We start from the raw sequence: 21295 nt of genomic DNA on the forward strand, positions 1-21295 counted from the left end.
GATATGCGAGGAATGCTATTGAAGTCTATCAAGGGAAGAGAGGTCGAGTTTCTTCATTATCTCGCTCTATTGGTCTAATGACGTAGACACGCGCGCTAGTCAATCTCCTGATTCGAGAATCCACGTGTTTGCATCGTGTCAAAGCTCAAAAGCCGTGAAAGATTCGAAAAACGTTTAAGAAAGTCCGAGATGTATTTTTCAGAATTTTCTCTACAATTAATCGCGAAATTATTTAAATGACTAGAAAAACAGACTAGAATCTTGCAGTCGAGACAACAAATGGATGACAAATTTAAGCGACTCGAGATTGCGATTTATACATCGTGTGCGATATATTATGCAATGCAATTTTTCTTGTTCAGGACAACAACATCAGCAATTCCGTGCGCTCGGCCTAGGACAAAGACCTTTCCTCGACGCGCCGACCTCGTTCAGGTCTCATCTGCGAGAGCTCGAATCTTTCGGGAGGAATAAGCATCACCATCATCACAGTAGCAGTCACTTACACGACCAGCAGACCGGCAACAATGTCACCGCGAATTCGGTTAGCGGTGCCTGCACCAACCCCAACAACACCGACCCGACCACATCGCCGGCTTCCAGTACACACCTCGGGGCTACCGGCGGCTCCTCTGCTCATCAGGATTGCTACAAACGCAGTCCTCAACACGGCGGTGAGTTCTGATTCTATGTTGTCGCCCATTTTTAATGGATAAGTCTGTTCGATACGCGCTTTTACACGCAGGGATTATATATAAATCGATAGATGTAACCGCGTTAATATTTATACGATAAAATTGATCAAATTCAAGTTTGATACACATACTTCTTTTTGACGAAAAGGAAGAATTCCAAATTAATTAAAGATACAGCGAGTTTTCAAGGTACTTTGTTTATCACATGAGAAAATTTTCCCAGAAAATAGCTCTTATATATTTTCCATACTGAAGATTTACGTGCTCGATTATCAAGTGCCAAGTAGAAACAACATCTACCGATCTATTTACTTCTTTGGTTCGCGATGAGATATTCGTGATGCGGCTATCATCATCTCGTACTCTCCTCGCGCAGCGAGTTCTCCTTGTGGGAGAACGACTCGAAACTACGCGCTAACCCCACCCAACCCTTCGTCGCGAAAAGGTAAAGGGGGAGAAATCGCGGAGAGGGACTCCGGGGAGGGAGGGAGGAAAAGAGAGGAGAGCTCTGCCGTTTCGCGAGGTAATAGTTTCATACCTCGTTCCGGCTCTGCACCCTCTAATTCAACGTAATAACGACATTCAACCTGCCGTTTCCATCTCCCCCCTTCACCGATCCCTCTCGATGCACCGTTGCATCTCCGTAGCACGAGGAAAAAGTGTCCTCCTCCTCGTGGAGAAACGTCATCGGTCGCGAACCAGGCTACCGTCGTAAATTTTCCTCCGGGAAAACTTTTTTTCCTCCGCGCAGATTTTCCTACGCGGTAAAAAGATGAGGAGAATCGTCTCTTCCTCTCTCGAAATACCGCCTCAATGGCGTGTTAAATCGTTCGACTATGGTAAAAATTCGTCCAGCTGACAAAAACAGGGGCCGTTTCCCTCAGCGAAACGCGCGAGTCCTGCGCCTGTCGGGTAGCTTCGATATTTCGAACTATCGAGATAATTTAGGATGCAAAAAGACGGGGAAGGTCGAGGCGAGGCACTTTATTTCTGCGTGGCTCGTCTCGCATCAGCGGTCTCGACCTGATCAAAGTTAAGTAGACGCGCCCCCTGACTGGCGAGACCTCTTTGAAGCTACGTTGCGGTTTCTCTTTGCCCTAATCTCCTCCTCCGCAACCACCCTCCCCCCTCGTTCCCTTTCGCCTCTCCTCGCCTACCGTGCGCGCGATCGGGTCCTCCGTCACCTTCCGGACCGAGACTTCTCGTCAACTCGAGACACCTTCGTGGATCGACATGCATCGTAATTAGCTCGTTTCGCCGCGCAAAAGCTCGGCGAAAGAGCTCGCGAGCCGTTAGTTGCTTTCGACAAAACGCGGAGCCGAGTATCGGATGGCCAACGATGAATTTCACTTCCACCACCTTCGCATGAATGGATGCAATCTCGGCGGATATTCCATTTACCGCTCATTCATTCGACACTTTTTTCGACTCCTTCGCGTCTCTAATGAGCAGTTCCGATGGGCGTCGGACTCTCCAACCATAGTGCAAAATGACCGAGTGCGTTGGTGGATGCAATTTTCTTCCTCTCGGATTCGAAAGAGAAGAAAGAAAGAAAGAAAGAGCTATCCGTTTCTCGTTCTTAGCAGCTCCTCTACCTTGAGATAACTCTTTTCACCCAATTCAGATCTCTTCGCCGACGGTATCCCCGACATGCCCGTGCACTCACGTACGACTCACGTGCACGTCTGCGTAATACCAGGGATCGATCGGTTGCTTCTCGATCGATCCGAAGCTGGATCCATGTTGTTTTTGCCCTTCGCTCGCGCGACTCTTCCTTTTATCTTCTGTTCGCTTCGCTTGCGACGTTACTGAATCGAACCTATCCACCTCCTCCTCATCTTTCTCCTCCTCCTCTTCACCTTCTACTTCCCGTGACTTTGTATTCCCGTGATTGCTTTCTAAATCTCGCGTACGTGCCGGAAAGTGCTACAAGAAAAAGTGAAATCGTTAAAAATACTTTTATTTTATAAACATGAGAATAAAAATATATATATAAAAGTATGCAAAACAAAATATAAAGTTGATAGAATTTACGCTTCGATAGCCGGGGAAAATAAGATGGAAATAGAATAAGGAAGGTTTTTGTAGAATTTTTCTCGAATATTACAAATGAAGTTCACGATTACTTTGAGAGGTACACGCAACATTTACTCGCGTACGAGTGTCTTTACCGAAAGGCTAAACGCCACGTCGATCGGGAGGTCTCCGGGTGAGGAAAAAAGGGAAGCGCGAACATTATTTCTGTCTCCTATAATATAACCGTGTCCGTTTCTCTCGTCTACCTTGCCCCGCCGAGTCTCATTTCGAGTCGTGATCGGGGTAATGAGGCCCCGCGCGCAGTGGCAGCGGACCGAGAGTAGGTACCCAAAGAGGTGATGCGAAGAGAGGAGACGAGAGGAGAGGAGAGGAGCGGATCTCGGATGGTATCAACGTGAAAGGAACGAAGAGAAGAGTGGCCTACCTGGTCAGCATCAGGAAGAGGAGGAGACAGGTGCGGGCGGGGGCGAAGTAAAACGAACGGAGAAGCCACGATGCCGCTGGTGTGGTAGGGGTAAGGACGCTGATTATGGGGTGTCAAACAATCATGCTGATTGTATATTCTGCGCTGACTCCTTCTGTCTGCCTTTACGTCTACTCGTATAGGCTGCGAGTGGCGGGCTCTCGTTTCCTCATCTTCGCGTCCTTCTTCTTCGTTGTTGTCGTCGTCGTCGTAGCTATTCTTCTCCTCTCTTCTTCCCGACGAAAGATTATTCAAGGAGAGAAGGAGAGAGAGGGAAAGAGATTATCCAGTGCGCCTTCTAACAGGTTCACTGTCGGAGAAAGAGACGAAAACTGCGTTTCTAAAGGCACGTCATGGTGGTTTACGAGGAGGAAGTTATTTATCCGGCTAAGATAAACGAACAGTCGAGTTAAAAAATCCGCCGGATGCAAAGAACGGATGAGAAACGTACCAGTCGACCTTTCATCTTGCAGAATTTCAAGAATTCGGAAACGATGAAAAAAGAAGACACGCGAGAGGACACTACGGAAGAGGAAAATGCGAGGAAAAACGTCAACGACTCTCTCGAGAGATAGTTCGCGATCGCGACTCGCGTATCGTATTTTTCGGCCGCGTAAACGTATCTTGCGATTTTTAACCACGCGGTACCAGTTACCGGGTGGTTAAGGTTAAGAAGCGTGTAATTCGCTCCGTTGCGAGCTTCGTCCACGGAGGTGCGCGCGAAGAATCCAGGAGCAGCTTGTCGCGAGTTAGCAAGAAGGGAATCATCTCTCTCTCGTATCCCCCTTGGCCGGCATATTACTCCCCGGCGAGAAAGAGACAAAGAGGCCGGCGCATCTCGACTCTTTACCTATTTACCGGGAGATGTGCTCGTACTTTAGCTAGAAGGTACACCCAAAAAGACGACGAGCCGCGCGGGAGAGAGCAGAAGGACTACTGAGGGGGACCCCGTCCGATCTCGCGATTCCCACGTGCCTCCGCAGGCTACCAAGAATGCGGCTACCTTTCTGGCTGCTGCGGGTATTTTTTCCACCTACTGATTGTCCTACCGTGGATCCCTCTCGGTGCTCACCTCCTCCGCGGCCTGCACTTTACCCGTCGGTACTTAGAATGCTGCCGACGCGGTTTAATGGAGGCCTAGTGCGTGCTTGTACGAGATTATTACGCCTCCTTGCCGCTACTCGCTGCAGCTGGCACTCTTACTTAAACGTTATTTCGATGTTCTTGAGAACAGCACGATCTTATCCGTGTACGCATTATGTAGCGAGTCCAATTCTTCGATATCTCATTTTATCCGACATTCGACTGCCGTAAATTCAGTGGACACAATCGAGTGATTTTTATCCCGCCGCCGAAACTACTGGAAATTGAAGAATACGGAAAAATAATTTGACTTCTTTTTCATTTTTTTTTAATCATAATTTTTATATATGAAAGATTTACGCGCGTGTTTATAATTTATAAATTTATTTATATATTTTTTTTTAACACGAACACTTTTATTTTCTAAAGGATATTGTCTCCGCAACGCAGTAGGAAGCAAAAGTTCACGTCCAGTTGTATTGTTCGCAAGTTCCCCGATCCAGATTCTACCAACCCCGCGAGAAGCAGACGGATAAGGGTTGCTTTTCTTAAACAGGGGAAAGGGTAGGAAGTTGCGAGGCAATTAGGAAAGTGTCACACACACTCCTATCGCGACTCACCCTCGCAGCACGGCGACCCCTATCATATTCTATCACGAGGTTATTAACGTACGCGTTAAATCGTCTATAGGAGATGCGAAAAAGACCTGTGATGCATTAAGAAGCAACGTGCATGCTTCGTCCGCGCATCTGTCTTCTTGATTTTCTCTCAAGGTACATTTTCGAATTATAATTTATGCATTTTACATCGCGTTAAACGCGACGAGCCATCGAACGTTTGCGTGAAGAAGACGCTTCGCGTGGAGAAAAAGTGGATCGTCGTTGCCGGCGCAGCTTGAGAAACGGCGACGTAAACTTTTCTTCTTTGCAATTCGTACTTCCCGCAGGAAGGCGAAGTTCGAAGCGTGGCCAACGAGTCTTCGATGCCTGCTAAAATGACAAACGCGACCGCAGAACTTAATTAAACTCGTAAATCCGTCGGCACCATCGTCGACTTCCACGACCGTTGTTGCGTCTCCTAGTACTTATTTACCTCGGAGTACACGCTATAAACGGCGTCTCGGCCAATCAGAAACGTCGAATGCATCATGCATATCATGCACGAGGCACGTCCATGACAGATACCTGCACTTCCACTTTGCATTAAAAAAAATTTAATGCTAATAGGGCTGCATAATGATCTGATAATGACATGGTTAAAAGCGAACTGCGCAGTTGTAAAGAGTCCTAGGTGTCTCTTATAGGTTTTTTTATATACATATATGTATATAAGACTCTCATACGAGGTCAAATTATAATCGATTTTTTTTAATTAAAATTTTCGACATCAAGCGTCTGTATAATTTGAAAAATATTTCAACTTAGAAGTCCATTTAAAAGGCCCAGTCTATTCTAGCTTTATGACAAATTGATAATGTTTAGAAATATTTTTTGGAAGAATATTAGAGATTTTATTTACCTTTTTGCCATTTTACATGTGTTGCTATTGATGCTTAAATAATACGTTAGTATTTTTAAAGCTTGGATTAACTTTTTTTCATTCAATACAAGTTTATGCATAGCGTGTCCGAAAATGCATAATTCGACGATGACATGCTCTCTCGTGTAATTGTCTGAAATTAATAAACTCGGTTTAATTCTATTCCGTAGAAGATTACTTATAATCTAATTGTAATAGGGAAAATTAAAAAATAACAAAGTAGATTCATTTTAAAATTAGATATTTTAAGTTTGTTGAAACTTATTCATTTCTTAAAGGTTAGAAAAATATTAATTATTAATTTTTTTTAAATTCTTTTAAGTTTAATATATCTCTAAAAAAGTGTCCTCTTTCCTTTATCTAAAAAATTGAAATATTCAGTCCATTAGTTTTTAAAAATATCCGTTACATCAACTTTGAAAACAACGTTTTGAAAAAAAATAAACATGTTTAAAGTTTTGCAGGCAGCATTTTGAAAACTTGTGTGCTATCCTATTCAAAGTTTTACTCTGTCAATTTTGCAAATTTTTCAATAAAATTTGAAAGATACATTTCTCAGGCATCATACCATCAGAAAATATTTATAAAATTAATTATTTCTCTTCTCTAAATTATATTGGATTCTTAAGGCACTAGGCAAAATATTGAGATTGAGATTTTTCTGCATTATAATCTTATTGCGAAACTTTAGATATATTTTATAGAAAAGTACAGAGGTCGTAATAAAATGGCTATATTTTACATATCACCTTATGAAATATTTGAAAATTTATTTATATTCATTTTTCAGGCATCATACTTTCAGATAATATAAAAAAATCGATGTTTTTAACCCTCTAAAGACTGGGCCTTAAAGCAAAATCAATTTAAGATTTAAAAAAATAAGTTTCATTATTTGTTTCTGTAATATATTTTCGTAAGAAATTTAAGAGCTCTTTCTTCTCTCGGATTCTAAAGTGCTCCCGCTGATGGTCGAAGATTCCGGACGTTGTCGAATCTACGGAGAAATCCTATCTGAGACGCCTTCCGCAAAGTGGAATTTCAGAAATCCTTCTTCCCCACCCCTTCTGCGGCAGTGACCGATGCGGAACTTTATCGCCTGCCCGGTTTATCGCGTATCCTGGTGGTACAACATCCTTCGTGTCCGTCCAATCAGGCGCACACTTGGCGGACGGCTTAAGGAAACCCGTGGCGACCGCTTAGTCCAGACCGCGATAATAAACAGGGCAGCCGTGCCCGTTCCGTTTCCACGTATTCTTCGTGTTACACGACAGGGAACCAGAGGCGCGCGAAAGGCTAAGCCGCAGATAAGCGGAAGCAGATGGGCGATTCCTTTCCTCGCCTCCTTTAAGTCGAATCCTCGTTATTCCCGACGGGAGATAAGCCAACGAGCGTATCCGACTAGAGAAGCCCCTAATTAGTTTTACCAGTTTGATATATTCATCTTTGATCCGGCGGCCGCGCAAAGTAACACATTCTCGCCCACCTGCGGTGAAAGGTCGATCGCTTTAGGCGCGAGGGGGTGGTCCTTTCTCGTTAATCCTAAAATATTCCTTCTTTTTATGTTTCTATTTTCTTTTTGTCACATCGAATTTTTCGTAGCCCGTGCCGACCTTTTAGACACTTATTGTGCATCTAATTTAGCTTTTAAAAACTAAATTTACTTGAAAGACACATTTTCGAGTACGAGAAGCATGTCATTGATGCGCAAAAGTTTTCGCATCAAAAGTTTTTCTGAAATATTGCTCCGTAGAAAGGGCTAACTCGAGATCGAGTCGAACCCTTTGCTTCGATGCATTCAGATTTTCCCACGCGACGATCGAATGAGAGTTCCAGACCATTGAAGATGGACTGTTTCCTCTACCCAAGCTTCTCTCGTCGTCTCTACTGGCAATTTAACTGTCGATATTTGAATCCAAAAATTCAAACGAGCTCGTAAATGGCGTCTTCTAATTTTTTTTCATCACCGACATGCCTTTATTAATTTCCACTTTCTCAATTTTTAAAGTTACTAGAAAAAAATTATATTGATATTGAATAATTGTATTATCAGAATCATCTCTTAATCTCATATAATCTCATAAAAATTTTTATAGATAAAATAGAAAAATCCATATGTATTATTGAAAGTTGGCGTGGATCCTGTAAGGAATTTGATACCGAAAATCGAGACGTCCCTCAATCAAAGATACTGGTTCGAATCGATTTGAACTCGATCGAGAAATCATCTCGGGCAAATCGAGGTCCAAGGTTGATTCGCCGACTGAAATCGTAGAAAGAATCACGAACGAGCGAAACGAGAAAGCGATTCGCGAACTGAAGATCGCTTCGCCGAAACATTGGCATATTGCAAAAAAAAATTCTGTAAATAAATCGCGATAAATATTTCGAGTTTCTCTTATATATTACAATATAATGATAAGAAGTGTTTAAAAAATTAAAGAATGCCATTTTTCGTTTTCTCCTTATTTATGATGATAAAAGAACTTTCTAACATCATTCACGATTCACGCCGCGTTTCGTCCCCGCACCGTTCACGTCTCTAGATCGTAAATAATCCCGACCTTTGCCGGCGGATTTAAAGTTTCCACCACGTTCGTCGTAATCGCTGCCATTCGCAGAAAATATCCACTACGAATTAGCATACTTTTACTCAGACGCCGCTACGACAGGAAACTTATTTTTCTACCAATTCAGCGAGTCTGATTTCATGAGAAATCTCACATAGAAATTAAATTGTACGAACGAATGGTTCACCATTGAGTCATCATCCTCAAATGTGTGTTACCCGCTCCTTTATCTCGCACTTTAATACTCGTCACGGATACCGCACACGGTGTAAATTCGGTGTTCAATCTCGATGATCAGTACAGCAGATTCCACGCATGCCAGAACGGTGTCGATGCGTTCTTCCATCATTTCGCGTCGACGCCGGAAATTCCAATGTCGTCACTCGATCCCATCGATTTATCTCGACCCCGATATGTAAAGGATCTTGCAACTGTGAGATCGACGAATAATTGGATGCGAGTTCACTGATTACGAAATTCAAAAATTTCCGAAGAATATACATCCGTCGTGTAGGGATACATCTGGGGTCGTGTATCGTCGGCAAATTTCATACGTCTATATATAGAGACGAGATGTCTACCTATAATTGAAAAGAAACGCTCTTTTTTTATTTTTGCGGGAACAAGGAGCACGCTAAAACGCGAGTGAACGGAAGTACCGAGGTGAGGTAGACGAATTAGGATCGGGAGGAAGAGCCCATGCTCTTGGGCTTTTTTCGGTTTTTTTTTCCTATACGAAATTCTTGTACTCGTAACATCGCAGGTACACTGACTCGATCGTGTCGACGGAAGAAAGGAGAGAAAAGTGAGGGAGCGGAAGAAAGAGAGAGAGCGAGAGAGAGAGAGAATGGAAAATAGAAAGGATGCGCAACGAAAGAAGAAGACGATATATCTCGCGAGAAGCGAGAAGTAAGAGAGAAGGCAAGGAATGAGAGACAAGACAAGAGAGAGTGGAAGAGAAGAGAAGGAGGTAGTAGTTACGTGATCCACGCTCGAGAAGGCACGGATGCTTCCTTTCGATCGTTCCATTTTGCCTCACAATGCCTCACCTGTCGCTGTTTATTTTTTAATATCCGCGAAACATGCCGGTGAAAAATCCTCCCGATATTCATCTCGACACGGTTTTAATTGTATTATTTATATAGGGTGTCTATTCGCTAGAGAAAATAATGAAAAGCTTGGAATTCTCAGGGATTTCTCTTGTACCTGAAAAAATTAATGAATTCTCATGGAATTTTTTGATAAATTCTCCTTGATAATTTTACTCTTATATTAAAATAGTCAATGATCTGCTGCTTACCAGTTATTTAAAATATCAAATAAATAAAATGTTTAACCTGTAAAAATAATACAAATTCAATAAGAAGTAAAAGAAAGCTAGGAACTAAAGACGCGTAAAGGTGCATGATAGTAATATGTTATGAAAGAAACTTGGTAAAGTTATACATACAATAAGAAGCACAAAAATATATGTTTAAAGTGTGCTGTCGACGTCGTTTCGATCATGCTCTGGGTCCTTTTAAAGTCAAATAATATTTAACTGAAATAATATTATTTGACTTTGAAAAGGATCTATTAATTAACAAAATATTAAATATACAGTACATATTCTTTATTGTAAAATTACTGAAACTTAATTGCTTCCGTAAAATAAACATTTTTCATTTGCACGATATTTTCCTTTTTTTTTTTCAAAAGTGATAATATTAAATCATATAGATGAATAGCATTAGGAAACGTATGCAATAAAAAATTTTATTTTAGAAAATTGCAGCAAAATATCTTTAAAATATTTTCTTTATCTAGAATTTTAAATAAAAATATCTGGAAGATCAGAATCTTTTTACAAGATTTGAGTGATAGGCACCCCGTTAAATGACGCAGTAAGCTTGAGAGCAAGAAAAGAAAGGAAAGATGTGTAATTTCTATTATTTATTTTGTAAAAGTGGAGAATGCACCTAGATTCAGCTGCTTAATAGACTCGGTTCCCGTACGAACTGCCATTAGATGACTCGAAAATAGATTCGTACGTGCGTGATAGCTCGCAAAAAAAAAACGGTTACGGTCCGCCAGAGAAAAAAGTAAGCGAGCACTCTGTCGGCCGATAAACAATAACGGCACCAACGGTCCATCCGAAAGGCCGACCTGGCCTGGTGCACTCGAGTGGCACGAATTCTTCCAGATCCTTTTCTGTCGCATCGCGCTTCTTTTCTACCTCGGATTAATTGGTAGCCAATCAACGATGCGACTTGAGCGTAGTCAATTGATTAACAAATGTACCGCTTTCGCCGTTATTCCGTTGAAATACTTCACCGTAGGTTTGTCATCAGAAAGCAAACAGTATTTTCCACAATATTTTTCGAACAATATTTTGAATGCGTTGACGTTTAATAAATCTGACATCAGTCTTAATAATTCATTGATAATCCCTTTATTATTTACATAAAGGTTTATTTTTTTGTAAAGGTTATTCTTTTTGTAAAAAAAAATTAAGTTTTGCAAAGATATAAAAGTAATGTTGAGGATAAGGATATTAGGAAAGTTTTTTTTTTGAAAATGGAAAGGAAAATTTGTAATTACTGTATATAGAGAAAAGGCCACCTACACGAGTTCCGTCGGTCTAGATCCTAATGAAAGGCCTTCCGTGACCCTACCTCGATACAAGGAATTTGAGTATATTGGTTTAAACGAAGTCGAGCTGGAGTTGTAAGATTGTAGTCTCCAGCAGTCGAGAGGAACCCTATTCCTGGAAGTAGCAGTGTCATTTAATGAAAGGGTCCTCGATTTATATCCGATTCCTCCATTTTCGCCTCGTATTGTCTACTTTTTTGCCTGCTTTAGCCGCGTTTAACCGAGCTTATTTGTAAAATCGATTATGTAATAGTTTACGAGATACTTCTCTCGCTTTATTTAGAAAACAATATATCGTCGAAAAATACGAATATGACAAACCATCGGTATCGCAGCGTCTCAAAGGAACACAACGATCTCAAAATTACGTGAAGAAAAGGGCAATGGTATATATTCGGGAGACATACTGTTACCTCAATTATCCTTTCCGTCGCTTTTCAAAGACACAATAAGTAACCCTCTTTTCAGAAGCCGAAAAGATGTAATTGAAAGTCGCTTCCTTTCAGCGCCCACTTTTGAGGCGTTCCTGTGAAAACGTTTAACGTGCGAAATTACGAGTAAACTCCGGAAACTCATGAAATCTCACATCGACGCTTTAACAATAGGGTGACATGTTCGTGCGAATAAGATTATTTATTTTTCCAAATTTAAGAATTTTAAGAAACTCTAGTATAACAATAGATAATTAATAATTATTTATTTTTCCAAATTTAAGAATTTAAAGAAACTCTAGTATAACAATAGATAATTAATAAATATTGACATTAAAATCCGCGAGATGCGAATTTTATGATGTGTACACAAATATCTGTCGGTCGCAGTTTTTCTTATTGATTGATTTAATGATCCTTTTTGTTCATGTATCTTTCGTTAACCGCGACCGGGCCTTTGTATCGCCTTGACGGGAGCAATTATTACGATACTCCGGTCTCGATGTAAGACCTCAGCATTTCCGGGCGCATCATCGGGGCTCGGCCATTCATGCTGCGTTCTTCATTCACCCTGAAAATTGCGCGCGAACGTGCGAGGAGAAGGAGGACGAGAGGTGCACGAGAGCGGTAATCCTGGTGGCAGCTTGAGAGAGAGATCATATCGAGAGAAAGCACAAACACCAAGGACTATCGGAAGAAGATAGAATGAGCGAAGAGAAAGAGAGAGTGAGATAGGGAGGGAGGGAAAGGGCCAAATTCGTCGATCGGTTTTTTTTTTCATTTCGGCACCTAAATCCGGGGCTCTATTGTAAATCCCGGCCCGAGGCAAATTACGGCACGATGCGTGCGTGCGATGCGTGCGTGCGAAACACGCAGACTCCCGAGCTCTGCGGCCGGCGACGTTACGCTAAACAGATTTCCTCCTTTTGCAAATTCGCAGCATCCGTGGAATTGAATGGAGCACCCGGGATGCGGCGAGATAAAGGAATGCGCGAACGGGGAATGAATGGCAACGTGAATGAGAGCGGGGTTGCGGGGAGAAGACGAGGGGGATGGCGGAAGGGAGGGAGTTCGAGGCGCGAGAGTGCAAACCGAGCGAATGAAATTACCGGCGATGGTCATTGAAGTCGAGCAGAGCGGCGTTGTCGATCTCGGTTTCGCAGATTGAACATCTCCCGGGTTACTGACTCCCGCAGGGGAGTATCGATGTAAGGGAACAACGCGCGTAATCGAGTTACCGCGCGATGGGAAAGAATCTCTTCGCGCTTCTTTTTTCACATAGTTCGATTTAATTAAAGGCCCAATATATATTCTAACAATGATTTTTAGCAATTTTTTTTTTGAAGAATATTAGAAATTAAATTTTTTGATGTTTTATATATGTTTTTATTAATATTTTCAATTTTGTAAAGTCTTTTTCCATTTTTTAAAGATTAGAAAAATATGAATCATTATTTTTTAAAATTCTATTTAGGTTCAGTATATCTAAAGTTCTCTTTCATTAAAAAAAATTGAAATTATTCAGTCTATTAATTTTTGAGATATTTGTCACGATATTTGTCACAATTTTAAAAATAATGTTTAAAGTTTTACAAACTCATTTAAAAACCTGCACTGTATACTATTCCAAAACTTTATAATTCTTAAATTTACGAATTTAAAAAATTTGAAAAAACAGTCTTCAGATATCATATGCTTAAAAAATATAAAAGATTTGATTTTTTTATTTTCTAAAGTAAATCGGACCCTTTAATCACTAGGCAAAATATTGATACATTTGCTGCATTATAATTTTATTGCAAAATTGTAAATATTTATAGAGTATATATTTATTTTATTAATTGTAAATATTTATTTTATAGAAAATATCGCAATAAAATGATTGTATTTTACGTGTCATCGTTAAAATTAGAAAAATTATTTAGAAAATTTTTTATAAGAGTTTTTGTTCGAGTCTCGCTTTTTAGATATTTTCTTTCGACGAGATATTAAGAGATCGAAGTGACGGCAGACAATCTCTGCCAAGATTGTCGACATCCCCGAGAAGAAACACTATCCTCGAGACAGGATACTCGGTATAAGAAGAAATCGTATGGATGGTAAGCGATACGCGCGAGTTTCCTGCGAGTAAGACTTCTCTCGCGTTCTTCTTTGGTACGTTACGAGGCCGGTTTATGAGGCCGGCTTGTATATTGTCCGATATATCGATAGCGTATATAAACCCGGGACCCGCAATATATATCGAGGCAATATCGACTTACATTACACGATCGAACGAGTATCTATCTCGGTGGGAACCGAGAAGCCCCACTTCGAAACTCCTTGAGTTCTTCTCCTTAACAGCTTTGATCTCTCGGCTCGCTCGGGATTCTAAATTCTCGCTACAGCGATGAAGGACGAGGTCGACGAGGTGGAACCGACGCTCGCTGAAAGCGCGACGACGCTCTCTTTCTCATCTCGAGTGACTTGGAGGAAAAATTTCGCCTCACGAGAGAACATTTATATCTGAAGAATGAGAAAAGAACAACTTTGAATTATCGGCGAGGTAATTCCAATCAGTTCCGATCATCTAATTAGAATTCAATAGTCCGAGGACGAGAGAGAGTTCGATTTTCATATTATTTCATGTTACGCTGACGGTCACGATCAAAGTCCGAGTCGGCTCTCTTTTCTGAAAGCGCAGAGAAGAGATCTCTGAAGGATTTTAAACGATGTAGGTAGCGAAAAGATGAGGTCGATCGAACCGCCGAATAGCGGTAGCACCTCGAGGAGAAGAGACTCCTCCGTCTCTTCTCCCCGCAAAAGGGGGAAGAACGGGGGCGGCGGCTAGATGGGAGGGAAACCGAGAAACGACGAAATGACGGCGGTCGATGGACGGTTCGTTAAGTAGATGGCTGGTCGGAGGACTAAGCACCAAAACCACCTCACTGTGGTTTCACACCCGCGGAGTGTGTGTGCGAGAGAGAAAGAGAGAAAGATGAGGCTGTAGTAAACAGCTCGCGGAGTTTCTTTGGTCAGGACTCGTGCGTTTCTTTCGGTCAGGATCAACGACGATGGATACAACTCTGCGATCCTAAAGAGCAAGAACAAGCCATCTCTTGAGAATCGGTCAACGGAGACGACGCGAGCAGCGGCGTGACGATCAGCTGTTCGACGCCAAATGTCAAACCAACGACGACGATTAACAATATAGAGAAGTTTGACAGTGATAGATTATTAATTAGGAGATTTTGCTATTAGTGATTGTTAATAAAAATCAAGAGACCACTTTTGACTTGTTTATCACCGGATATTAAATTTTTCGACATTAGATCCCACGTGAATCAATCCTTTTGTGCACTAGCTAGAAGATTTTGGAAACCATATTTCTCTAAATTCTGCCGTCATTAGTCACTATATTATTGCAAACATGAATATGATTAATTATAGTGTCCTCAACGCTAATTAGAATGTGCATGTTTGAGAACTGTTTGAAAAACGAGTACGGAACGTATGGTCACCGTGCTAATGAAACATTGCTAAGGAAAAAAAAAATAGAAGAGGACAGAAAGAGCCGTCTTGAATGGAACCGAACATTTCTCTCTCCTTTTCTTGCTCGTTCGCTCCTAGAGCGGGAACCGGATCGGGGGAAACGGACTATTATCCAACAGATGGTCCTGTGCCGACACCGATCTTATCCCGAGTGTGTTTGTGCCTTTGTTTTGTTACCGTTGTTCCGGTAATTGCGGCAAATACGCTGCCATTTTCGGTAATCAGCCCCTCGAGCGCCTCCTTGCTACGGCGGTCCCCTTTGAGAATTCCGAAACGACCTCGACCTTCCGCTCTCGATAGGCGTAACGACAGTTTTGTCCGATCGGTCTCGACCTCGACCTAGCCTCGTGGTAGATCGAGCTCGGCCGATCTAAACGATATCTGAAATTATATTGCTCGTCGCATACGTGTCAATGACTTCTTCTGGAAAAACTAGAATAATGATTCGGAAAAATACTCGGCATGAAATAGTGTCAATTTACCAATTAACAAGTCACAAGTGCAACGCAACAGCTGATGTGTAATATTATTAAATAGGAGAGACTTACATGTCTGTAGAAGATTGTAAATGAATTCGCGAGAGGAGAATATTTTACATATAAATAGTTTTCATATAAAGATGAAGGTATTTCCCCATTGCTTGCACGCGAAAGAGGTAATTCCAATGAGTTTCGTGTTAATTTTCTCCGAAGCTATGTGCGAACGAAATATTTAGCATAACTGCGAGGTATAATTATCATTAAACACGTGTTGTGTTAACAGAGGTTCTATCAACAGTCACGCAAAGCAAACCGTTTCGAAATCTTTTCCCGAGATATATCTCTTTGCGAAAAGACAGCCGAGATGAAAATTGGCATTTTTTACGTCATAAACTTTAAAATTTCTCAAGAAATTTTCAATTAATTCTTCTTTTGAAATTTCCTTTTTTTTTCTTCTCTGAAAACTCGAAAATTTTCAGAATTTATATAAGAAAGCTCTCCTGTCGAAAAAAAAAACATTTCGAGATGTGTGACAAGAAATTATAAGTCGATGAAATAATTTCTGAAACCAAACGGACGATGAGCACGCCCTTGAGAATCGAGTTTTGTCATCAGCTGATCGTCCGTCGATGAGATTCATTAACGTTTTCGCGGACTTTCCAGCGATTTCTTTCGCTTGAGAAACGTTCTACCGTTTCGAAAATCCCAGTACTTTACGATGCAGATCGTAGGATAGAAATGCAAAATAAAATAATATTACTAATGCTTCCTACAAATAGAGTCGACCGATGCGAGGAATTGTGATTTGAGTTTCTTTCCTAGAAGCGAGCTCTCTTGGGGAAAGAGAAGGTACGGCATGAGAATGCAATCATGAAGCTTATGATACGGTAAAATGATTTCTTCCGCGACTAAAATACACAAGAATATTGCCATAATTGGCGTATGCGACAAAGAAATCGCTTGTACAGTACAAGAAGAGCCTGGAGAAAGATACGAAAGTCATACGGATTATTCGCGAACGATTGAGACTTTATTTTTATCATCGGGATTCTTATGCAATCACATCGCTTTATTTGTTAATGATATTAATCTCGTCGCGACGCGTGCATCCCACGATGCACGTACACACATTCGCTACCAGACGAGCGCTTAAAACTTCCGTCGCGACTTCTTCGATTCGTGACTCATGTCAATTAATTTGCCGGTTGTTACTCATTCGGAACTCCGTTACCGACTCATACGATTTGCTGCGCATTTTAAGAAGCAAGGCTCACGGCATGTGTCCAAACAAGTTTAATTTTTTATGAATTAATTTTTAAATATTTAATTTATTATAGAGAATTTTTCAAAGAATATGTACATGTAATCTTTTTCTTTTAATAATAGTATTTTATAAGATAATGTTTTTATCTGTTATCTCCATCAAATCATAATTTAATTATAATTTCATCTCGTAAAACATGAATTTTTAATACAATACTAAGAAGTTATTTCTGCATCTATTATATATGTACACACACATGCATGCATGTATGTATTTATGTATAAATTTATTTATTTCTAAATTATTTATATGTATATACAAATTAAGAAAATATATTAAATAATGAATTTATTATAATGAATTTATTTTAGAAAATTAAAAAGAGAGAGACACACACACACACATACCTATATATAGATACATATGTATGATGTTAAATGATTTGATGGAGATAAAAGATAAAGGCATTGCCTCATAAAATATTTATGCGTTTTACCTGCACAATTAGTAGTCGATTCTAAAGAAAAATAATTTTTTTGTTACAGATACGGGCGTAGGTACCACGGAATGGACTTATCCACCCACAGCGCCGTCTTATCCGGCTCCTCCAGTCAGCAGCAGCGGGTCCTATTCCCCTTTGCCAGGCGGTGCGTTTTCGTATCCAGGAGAATCACTGTCGCATCACCCGACGACGGAACCGGTACCGTTGCCAACGGGTATGATCGATTAATATACATTATAGTACAAAAAAATTGAACTAATTTATACTGCAGATCCGATAATGCAATTTTCCGAGTCGTTGATAATTAAAAACCTATGACGATTTAATTATATTCTGACGCATGACTCGTTCCAGGAAAAAAACTTTGCGCCGTGCAATCTCCGTTCGTAACGTGTAATCTCAAAGGTGTTTCATTTGTATCTATTTTCGAAACTATATTACAGTCGATTCTTCAGATATGGAAGCTCGTAAAGTCGTCTCGCTAATAATTTACGAAGGTGGAAATCATAATAAAATTCGAAATTGACAAAACACGTTTCACAAACCGCGAGTTATAGTTAAAGCTGAAATCTTGGCAAAGAAAATGTCACGAGAATGCAAATTTATTAAGAGATATTAGATAACAATCATCACATTAGCGCAATTTATTGATTAAAAAATTTTTTTTCTTGGTTCTCGCAATTAAATTGTCTCCTCGAACGAAGAGTTGGGAAATCGAAGCGATTTTGTTTTCCGCTTGCAGTGCTTTCCTCGGAAAATCAACAGGATACCTACACGCCGAACTGCGTGCCCATGTACTCGGGACACGGCACTTCGCCGACCACCTCGTTGCCGCTGGTGCCGACCAGGCCCAGCGACCCTGACATCTTCGCCGGCGGTGGTACGGGCAATGCGGGCAGTCCGGGTTATCACTACGGTTCCTGGACACCTGGCCCGGCGACCCCGGTCCCGGTGGCCTCCCACAATTACAATCCCAATTATCAAGGTTACTATAACAATCCAAGTCAGAATTACATCACAGGTCCGACACCTATGGTCCTCTATCCTCAGCTCTACAGCACCGTCAATCAGAATCAGATTCATTTACATCTGCATGGCGATCTGAGCGAGGAACAGGTCACCATAGCTGGTGGCAATCTCACCATCAGTAGCATCCGAGAGATCGGCGTGCTCGGGGAAGAGAGCGAACAGAGGAACGATGTATGGAGACCATATTAAGAGAAGAGGTATCTCTACTAACATGATTATATGAAATCGCCGGCGACTTTATCGTGCGTGAGTTTTTATGCGAGTTTATTGATTATGGCAATATATAATCTCTGGTTAGTGCAGTGACGACATATAAATATCGACGAACAAAGATAGCAGAACATACGTCAATACATTCTGGCAGGAAAATGTGCGTGAGACATTTCGTCATTTGCTGTATATGAGACAGCCAATTCTCTCAAACATTCGTAATCATCCGCGCGAATTATTGCAATTGTGTGAGAACTCTGTTGAAGTAAGCGATATCCGGTGTTTCGTAATAGTGATGAAAGTGAAAATTATTGACTCGTTCACGTGTCGAGTATGTGAGATAAAGTAAAGAAACTTTGGTTAAAAAAATATGCACCATTTATGAAAAATCAACGAGCAGATCGGATAGATCTCATTAATCGAAACATGAGACTAATCAGTGACTGAATAATTATCACCTTATTCGCTCGTTTTCGATATAAAATCGAGTCGTGAGAATGCTGTTTGATTCTTGACGTTAGTCAAACGCTGTAACGCTTGTAAATACACAAATATTTTCAGAAATGAAATAAAGTCTTGCCCGACAGGTTCCTAAATCCTTTCACTTAAGGTTTTACAAAGAAATTTCACGTCGATATCAAAGCTAAGGATCACCCTCTCTATATTTTTCTTCATATGTAAATAAATTTCTTAAACTTTTTTGCAAGAATTAATTTTAGAAAGATGCAATGAAGAGAACAATACATTCTGATTGTCTTTCTCAGATAGAAAAAAAAAGTTTCGTTCGCATCATAAGGGCAAATGGAAAGAGAGAGCAACGTCGTCGTCTCTCCCATCGCGGGGGAACGGATAACCCTTTTTACGAGCGCAGCGAGCTCTATTTAATATTTAAAGCATGCTGGAAATGACGAACGGATGGATAGTTGCGGTCTGTCTGGTCGCGACATCGCCGGTTCGTCGTTCCTGCGTCCCATTATTAGCGAGTCGCCCTGTGCATGCTCCGTGTCAGCAAAATCTTTAAACCCGTTTCGCCTAAATTAACCCCTTGCTTTGTGCGATAATTAATTTATTTATTTTAGAAAGATTTATAAATAAGTAATTTACAAAGAGTAGCTAAATTAATTTATTTAAATCATAATTCAAAAGATAATGTATATAAAATTATTCACATATTAATTAAAAGTGAAAGGATTGGATAAATTATTTTTATTCATAATTTTCTGATTTCTCTCTTTACTTGTTAATTTTCAATTTATGTTATAATGAATTAATCTTTCAGTTTATTAGACTTGGATATTATGCAGAAATTTTAAATTAGAAATCCAGAGACCTAACACGCCGTGAAAACGTACTGTCCATCGTATTTGACACAGGAAATAATAGAAAATAATAGAAGATTGTCTCTCCTAAACGTACGTTGATGTGAAATTACTACGTGGCTAAGAACTTAATAAGCGTCTTCTCGACGATTTTGCCGTTTGACAATGTGTATACAACGACAAAGTAATCTTCGTAACTGGAATCAAAGGTATAATAACAAGCTGAACGTCCATTTCTCAGTAAGTAACTCTTTTTCTCTCTCTCTCTTTCTCTTCCCTAGTATAATCGCATTATTTGTTTCTGTAAATTTAATGCTCTAAATTACTTCAAAGAAAGGAGTACCAAAGAAGCGACTCAAAACAAGAAAAAAATATCACCGTATTCTAATTAGAAATAATCATATAGTTTGTAACTTATTACATTTTGTACAAACATTCTCTATTTACTGAAAAATCGAAAGAATCAAAATCATTTTTGAAGAGTGTGTATAAATTAAATATTTTGTACATTTTCTTTTCTTCTTCCAAGAGGATAGATTAAACGGGAAAGAATACAGTGACGTTGCAATCAGAATCGCAGGTGATAATGGCTGCGGAAAAAGCCGAATGAAAAATTTCTCCTACTTCGATGACTTCGCACTTGGAAGAGAGATCTCTTCGCTCTTCCACCTCTCTCCGTCTCTCTCTGTCTCTCGCTGCGATGTTTACAGCCCCGACGCGTCCTGCGAATGGGACGCAACGAATAAAACCACGGAATAAGCCGAGGCGGTCGTCGCTCGTAAGCTTCTCTCTTTACGAGGATGACTCGACTCGCAGTCGACCGCAGACGAGAGTGTCTCCCGCCCTTTTCTGCGCCCGTTAAGACGAACTGAAATACGTTTCGTCTCGCAGGAAATGGTCGACATCTTTGGTACCAGCCGAGCATGGCCGATGGAAATAAATCGTGTGATATCCGCGACCTCGATCGAGAAGAAATGGTCTTTTTAATGGTCTTTCTCATCCTAGAATATTATTTTTCTGAGAGAAAGTCTTACATATCCAGTCTTAATGAATATTTAACTATAAAAAAAATTCACAATTTTCGAGATATCGATATTAGAAATCAAATTGGATCCTATATTTAAAAATATCACATCTCCGAAAACGCGCACAATTATAATTTACATTAACGTTCTCAGATATTTGATTTTATTTATTTAATGCTAATACACATCTTCGTCAAATACATTTTATTTGCAAATTGTCATATATATATTATGCAGACGTTTTAGCTGCACATTGATCTACGACGATTTCTTTCAATATTTTCTACTTTTCGTACGTCTAGATGCAATCTCGAGAGGAAAAAACAGGGGATACATGTAGGCACGTTTTATTATCAATTATTAATCCCTCCATTTTTAAACCATCTGATACTCTTCAACAACATTTACAACGTTTATGGAATATACCATACATAGAGAAACATCGGAGATAATATTTGATATAATATATACATCACACAACGTTCAA

General features: G+C 40.2%; 1 protein-coding gene across 2 annotated transcripts in view; it reads left to right on the forward strand.

The window, feature by feature from the left end:
* The window catches only part of LOC105249410 (protein lozenge), a 30461-nt gene extending 11348 nt beyond the window's left edge, over positions 1–19113 (forward strand). Inside the window, exons 5-8 of one of the 2 annotated variants that reach the window (XM_011254846.3) lie at positions 363–674; positions 17269–17439; positions 17968–18210; positions 18276–19113. In XM_011254846.3, coding sequence (XP_011253148.1) covers positions 363–674; positions 17269–17439; positions 17968–18210; positions 18276–18376 — 827 coding nt within the window. In that variant the 3' untranslated portion in view covers positions 18377–19113. Of the gene's footprint in view, positions 1–362; positions 675–17268; positions 17440–17967 lie in introns of both variants that reach the window. The other variant, XM_011254845.3, reaches the window with a different exon arrangement.
* Positions 19114–21295: the final 2182 nt, after the last annotated feature.

This window comes from Camponotus floridanus, unplaced genomic scaffold, assembly GCF_003227725.1.
Source record: "Camponotus floridanus strain SB8 unplaced genomic scaffold, Cflo_v7.5 scaffold96, whole genome shotgun sequence".
In the NCBI taxonomy this organism is placed as follows: Eukaryota; Metazoa; Arthropoda; class Insecta; order Hymenoptera; family Formicidae; genus Camponotus; species Camponotus floridanus.